The following is a 6,616-nucleotide window of genomic DNA, read 5'->3' as shown; positions in this document are numbered from 1 at the left end:
CTCAAATTTGTTCTAAATTGGTTTTTGACAATCTAAAGTTTTAGTAATATTTAAGTTTAGTTTAGTTTCTAATTAATAAATACTAGAAAATAAGACTGATTTCTATTACAACATAAACATATTTAAAATTATCTCTAACTGACTTGTAGGCTTTAGTTTATTCCGATTGGATATGTAAATAATTAAAAAAGAAGAAAATTATATTATTAGAGAGGTCAAATTTAGATTTTTTTTACGCTTTGAGGCCAAATCCCCCAAAAGTCTTTATTTGGTTGATAGACAGTCTCCGTCCTTGCGTAACTATTGCAGTCTCGCTGTTTCCAGAATCATCTGGACACTCTTCTTCCTTCCTTAGTCGATCACCGCAAAACTCAAAATCAACAAACAGCTAACAAAAAAACAAATGTTCGGCGTCGTGTTCCCCAACCGAAGCTTCCCAATCGACATCTCAACCTTCACCCAAATCGACACTTTCCACTGGGTTCTCGACATGAACCACTTCGTCGGTAAGTTCCCTCATCCTCCTCCTCTTCCCCCCCACACTAATCTAACCGTCTCTCTTCAGGCGAAGCATACGATCAAATCGGAGAGATGTGCATCTTCCTCCTCAACAACTTCACCCTCCCACCCGACAAAGCCCTAGCCGTCTACGTCCAGTCTCCCGGTTCCGCGTTCGCCTTCTGCGGCGCCGTAACCCTATCTCGCCCCTCGGCGGTTTTGTCTCTCCAGTGGCCGGAGGCGGGGAGCGCGGCTCAGATGCAGCTCACGGCGGGGGACTCCGCTCCTTTATCGGCCAAAATCGGTATCTCGGTGGAGGACGCGGCGGCGCTTCCGTCGCTGGACGTGGCGGCGGAGAGGAAGATCGAGCGGCTGGCGATGAAGGTCGGCGAGAATCTTTTCAACTTCATGCAGTCGTTTTGCGGCGTCGACGGGAGCAAGTTGGTTGTTCCGATGGATATTTTGGATCGGTGGTTTAAGAAGTTTCAGGAGAGAGCTAAACGCGATCCTGGGTTTCTCAAAAGCTTCGCTTTGTAATGTTTGTAAACCTCAAAGAGATTGTAGTGTACTTTACTTTGGCAATGGGAAAGTGTTTGCTTTTAAATGTTTTCGTTAACTTGATGCTGTTTCAGATTTGGTTATGCTCATTAGCTCAACTTTTGTTATCTTAGCAATTGAAAGTGTTAAAGACTTTATCCATTACAGGGAAGCTTCACTTGTAGTACTATGTCGGTTTTGCTTCTATACGCTGAGTTGAAGAAGAGATTGTAGTTTTACTTCAGTTTGCCAATGAGAAACTGTGAGGGATATGAATTATGAAGTTTTTGGCTTCTACTGTTCTTGGTTGCATACAGTTTCAGCAAGTCAGATGGTGTTTCAGATATGATCTTGTTTCATAAGCTCATAAACAATTTAAAACTGTTCATATCTAATTTTCTAAGGTACATGAAAGGTGAAAAACAACCCAAATGATTGAACCTATGGTTCTCTAGGGCCGTTCTCTACATCTTCTGAATATACTTTGTTTCTCCTTTATTAGTCTATCTTCGTATGGTTTTTATGAAGTTGTTAATCATGAGTTAGGACAAATTACCATACGGTCTCTACTTGAATGTACCGGGCTATCTGCATTTATATTTTTGGAAGCTTTATGGTCTCTACAGTTCATTTTGAACCAGTCTCTGCATTTGCTTGACTGGAAAATTATGCTACTTTTAGTTTCCCATATTACGAAGTTGCGACTCATTTATCTCAAGTGTAAATTAAAGAACACTTACCAATGCGTTTTGCTTTGGAGAGAAAAAGTAATAATAAATATATTAGGCTTGGATAGCATGGACTTGCCATTACCTGTTGCGGTATAACTCTTTTGAGATGTCAAAGAGGGGATGGATGGGTTATTGGATTTGATAAAAGCTTTATCAAGCCCAAGGACAAAACTGCCGGTTTTCTCAGGTTTGGTCATATGATGGAGAGATGATCTTTTTGCTTGATGGTTGGCCACAGTTAGAAAGGTTAACAGACATCACAGAAGAATCTGGTACGAGATCATTGGGTGTTAAATGTTCAGATATGGTTTCAGTTGCACCATCTTGAACTTCTTGGCGCATTATGGCTCATTCAGACATGTCAAGGATCCTTGACCGAATCCTTACGGTTCCAGTTCCAAGTAATGGTGCACGTGATATACATTCCCTCATAAAAACATGCCGATGCCGATGAAAACCATCCTTATCTGCTACCAAGACATGGAAACTGGTTTGAATACATCGTGAACAGGTTCAATGGTCAATATTGGTTTTTGTTTGCTCAAAAGATACCATCATGTTGTTTCATTTTGTGCTTATTAGCATTCTAGACAACCTATCTATGGTTGTCAGACGAGGGCTTGAGAACTGAAGCAGCAATGCTTTGTGGAGATAACGAGGGATCATATATATCTTCTTCGTATGCCCATACTCTTTACATGGTCTGTACTAGTGTATGCGAAAGGCTCCTTGGGTCAAATATTACACTTGACCGATCTGATACTCTTGGCATATATCACGAGTTATACCTCCTCTAATATATAAGCCATCTTAGTTTAACTCAGTTTCCAGACAGGAGACAGCACAACACATTATACTTATAGAACATCTCTAAGCAGTAAGCATTGACTAGCATATCTGCAGCCTTACGTTTTTACTTTGCTATCAAAGTTTTCACAAGTATGAGAGATACCATATATATTACTTTGAGAATAGACAATGCTTTATCTTAAGATAACACATTCGTATCTTTGCCTTAATTTTTTCTTGGTCAACTTTTAGACATGTCTTTCTTTTTCTTTCCTTTATTGGTATGACATTCTTTTGTTCATTTATCAAAATTCCAAGGAAGAAAACTGAAAAAGATAACATTTGGGACACTTGTGACCGGTTCGGCCGTTTGTATCTGATTTTCGGTTAGGCTATATATTGTGTTTTTTTTTTCTTTAATTTTAAAAGGTCAAAAACATTTCCAATCCATAACACTATATTATGTTTTCCTTAAATTTTAAAAGGTCAATGACATTTTCAATTCATAACATTATTTTGTTTTTCTTCCCCCATTATTCAATACAAATTTTGTTTTTCTTCCCCAATCATAACACCAAACTTCATATCAAAACTATTATATTATTTAAGGCAATTTTTTCAAATAGCCTCTTTTAAGTTTTTATCACAAAAATAGCACTAAAAAAAATGATCAAAATAGCCTCTTTTATTTTGAAATCTTAAATTTTTATTTTTTTATTTTTAAAATTTTGAAACACTATTCCCAAAACCCCACACCTTAACTTTAAACCTTAAGTTTAGATTAGTTAACCTTAAGATAAATATGTAATTTTACCATTTAATAAAACAAAATTGATCATTTTTCTTATTGTGAGCTATTTTTGTGACAAAAACTTTAAAAATATTATCGTAGAGAATTTCTCTATTATTTAATATTTAAAATATAAATAATAATTATTTTATAATTATATTAAATAAAAATATATTACAATAAAATAATTATACACCATTCATTTATTTTATATTGTATTATAAATATTTAAATATTTAAATTATTATTTTATGTATTTTATATTTTATATACCATTTAGTTAATTAATAAATAAATGAATGGTTTAATGTGGTGAATAATATAATACCAACTTCGATGTGATATTATAGTATTGCAGTAAGATAATGTAATTTTTTAATATTGAATCGGAGATGTTTTATATCAAAACTACATTAAAATAAAATTTTGGAGTTGAGTTAAAAGATAATTTAATAGAAATTGTCAATAAGTTAAAAGAAAAAAAAAACTTGACAGAAAAGGGAGGGTGAATATCGAATAAAGAAATTAAAAATAGGTAGTAAGTAAATCTAAGGGGAAAAAAAGGAAACACTCTAAATCCAACAAAACGACGCGGAGACCACCAGCCTTTCCTTTGACCCATCGTTTCATCAACGGAGATTTGATCCCAACGAAAACGCGTCTTCTTCTTCTTCATCTTCCTCCTTTCTTTTCTCTCGATTTTGGCTGAAAGGTATGTTTCTGCTTTCGCAACGCTCCTAGATCTCAACGTTTCTTCTTTCTAACTGATTGTTCTCTGGTTGGGTTTCTCGAATTCCCTCTGCATGATTACATCATTACTCCACTTGTATTCCTAAAATTCAAAGAATCTCCTGTTAATTGCGTTACAGAAATTACCATTAAATGTTATGGATTTGATTGTTACTATTTGTCTGATTCTGCTGTTGGATTTGTGATAGCAGCTTTGTCTTTTTTTACTACAACCAAATATGGATGACTGGGGTAAGACTTAACTGTCCTGTCTTTTCTATGTTACTGAGTTGGTTTTGTGGAATTTAATGAGTTGTTCTTTTTATTTTATTTCAGAGGATGAACAAATTGCACCACTTCCAGCAAAAGTTGTGCTAAAAAGCAACTGGGATGATGAAGATGTAGATGAGAATGAGATTAAGGACTCCTGGGAGGATGATGATGACGACGACCAACCTGCTCCCGTATTTAAACTCTTCATTATCATCTCTGGTTTGTTCTTGTTCCTTTAAAGTTTCTGAAACTTTAATTTACTTTCGTGTAGCCGCCTCCGGTAAAGCCTGCTCCTCCGAAGAAAGCTGTTGAGAAAAAGGGCAAAGCAGCTGAGGCTCCAAAAGAAGAACCTCTAGATCCTCTCTCTGAGAAACTTCGCATGCAGAGGTAATGTAAATTAAGAGACAGATGAACAAAGGCTGTTACGTGTTCTTCTTATACATTATGTTATTTTACTTTGACAGGCTTGTTGAAGAAGCGGACTACAGGGCAACTGCTGAACTCTTTGGAACGAAGGGTGAAGAGAAAAGCCTTGACGTGTTCATCCCCAAGTCTGAATCTGATTTTTTGGAATATGCTGAAATGATTTCTCATAGGCTTACACCATATGAGGTATGGTTGCGTTCCGTATCTCTTCTCTCTTCTCTCGGCTTTTGGGCGAGTGGCATCTTAGAATCATATACTTTGTATTGCAGAAAAGTTATCACTATATCGCATTGCTCAAAGCAGTCATGAGACTTTCGGTGACCAACATGAAGGCAGCAGATGTTAAAGATGTTGCTTCGTCCGTTACAGCAATAGCAAATGAAAAGCTTAAGGCTGAGAAAGAAGCTGCTGCTGGTAGAAAGAAGACAGGTGCGTGCACTGACAAATCACTTTCTAAACTCACTCTTGATTCTTGGAGTAGTTATTTCTTTTTATATATTTCTGTTCATGCCTCTGCTTATAGCACTATAGCAGTTTATATGTGGCTTAAATTAGTTAGTGTGGATAAACTTTTTGTGATCATTAAATGGGTTTTTTGATTTATTTCATCAGGTGGCAAGAAGAAACAGCTTATTGTAGATAAGGCCGATGACGATCTAGTAGCTGGTCCTTATGATGCCATGGACGATTTTGACTTCATGTAGATTACAAGAGCTTTGTGATTGTGAGGGAATACAGTTTCGATTGCCTGGCGTCTGTTTCATCATTATCTCTCGGGAAGAAGAGCAAAAGTTTCTTAATTCTGGGATATATATAGTTGGAACAAAGAAGTCTTGCTTTATGGGTTTTGGTCTGTTTGGTCTGGAGACATTCTCTAAAGAGTCATGTTTTGTTTCTTTTCTGTTGGTTAAAAAGCTAATACTTTAATCAATTCTCGTGTAATGGTAATACAAATGTCTTATCTTTGCTCATGGTTCTCTCTATCATAGCTTCCCACTTATATAGAGGGTCTGTTGTTACAGAGTCTTCATAGCTTCCCACTTATATACCGTTGTTCTTGGAGGTATGCATTTCATGGGAATTGTATGCGCTTATGGTATCTCATCTCTCGCTGACATTATGGAACACTCTCGCCATTACGCAAATCTGAATTGGATTGATGGGATGCGCGAGATTGCTCGCTAGGTCTCCCCACCGTCACCAATACGCTAATCCGAAATGGAGTAATGGGATGAGCCGAGATAGCTCGCTAGGTCTCTGTGAAGGAACATATGCGTAAATATAAGTATAAAGGCGAGAAATGAAAAACACAATGATTAATGTGGTTCGCTAAGTTGCATACCCCCACATGCAATGAAAGGAGAAATTTTATTATTTAGAGGCTATGTATAACTCATATTAGGGTTACAAGAATACAAAACGCACATTAGACTTGTAGATTTTAAGTCCAATAATATCATGCAACTTCCAACAACTTATGCAATACACTTTGATGAAGAGTACTTGATGCAATCCATTAACTAGATTCAAAGCACATCAACGAATCTCCTTTCGGACCAGATGCCTCTTCAGGTAAGATATCTTTCGGACCATATGGCCCTTCGTGCCATACTAACATGTCAAGATGTTCAACAAGTCCAAGCAATTACTAAACTTGCTTTGAGGAACAAACTTGTGAAAATGTAAGTAGGATTATATGCAGTTCTCACTTTCTTCACTTTAGGTTGCTTCTCATTTTGCAAGAAGGGATATCTCACATCAATATGCTTGGTTTTCTTATGATGAATATGATCCTTGGCTAAGCATATACCACTCAAACTGACGCAAAGCTTGATCGTGATGT

The 6,616-nt window shown here is 36.6% G+C and overlaps 2 protein-coding genes across 7 annotated transcripts; both read left to right on the top strand.

Annotated features, from left to right (window-relative positions):
• The first annotated feature begins 252 nt into the window (after positions 1-252).
• On the top strand, positions 253-1,131 carry LOC106379450 (protein OPI10 homolog). Its single transcript, XM_013819400.3, has 2 exons — positions 253-506; positions 566-1,131. Exons 1-2 carry the CDS (start codon positions 404-406, stop codon positions 1,033-1,035), a joined length of 573 nt encoding a protein of 190 aa, XP_013674854.1. The 5' UTR covers positions 253-403; the 3' UTR covers positions 1,036-1,131.
• A 2,754-nt stretch (positions 1,132-3,885) lies between these two features.
• On the top strand, positions 3,886-5,744 carry LOC106381334 (eukaryotic translation initiation factor 3 subunit J). 6 transcript variants are annotated; one of them, XM_013821235.3, is made up of 7 exons: positions 3,886-4,057; positions 4,287-4,326; positions 4,411-4,538; positions 4,619-4,734; positions 4,812-4,959; positions 5,043-5,202; positions 5,386-5,744. In XM_013821235.3, the coding sequence occupies exons 2-7, from the start codon at positions 4,314-4,316 to the stop codon at positions 5,475-5,477; spliced, it is 657 nt and encodes a 218-aa protein (XP_013676689.2). In that variant the 5' UTR covers positions 3,886-4,057; positions 4,287-4,313; the 3' UTR covers positions 5,478-5,744. The 6 variants fall into 6 exon arrangements, with proteins under 6 accessions (XP_013676689.2, XP_013676690.2, XP_013676693.2 ...); XM_013821236.3 differs by having other exon boundaries at positions 3,903-4,057; positions 4,284-4,326; XM_013821239.3 differs by having other exon boundaries at positions 3,908-4,057; positions 4,269-4,326.
• The last annotated feature ends 872 nt before the right edge of the window (positions 5,745-6,616 follow it).

This window comes from Brassica napus, chromosome A2, assembly GCF_020379485.1.
Source record: "Brassica napus cultivar Da-Ae chromosome A2, Da-Ae, whole genome shotgun sequence".
Classification (NCBI taxonomy): Eukaryota; Viridiplantae; Streptophyta; class Magnoliopsida; order Brassicales; family Brassicaceae; genus Brassica; species Brassica napus.
Note: the sequence above shows the minus strand (reverse complement) of the source record. Positions and strands in the feature narration are given on the sequence as shown.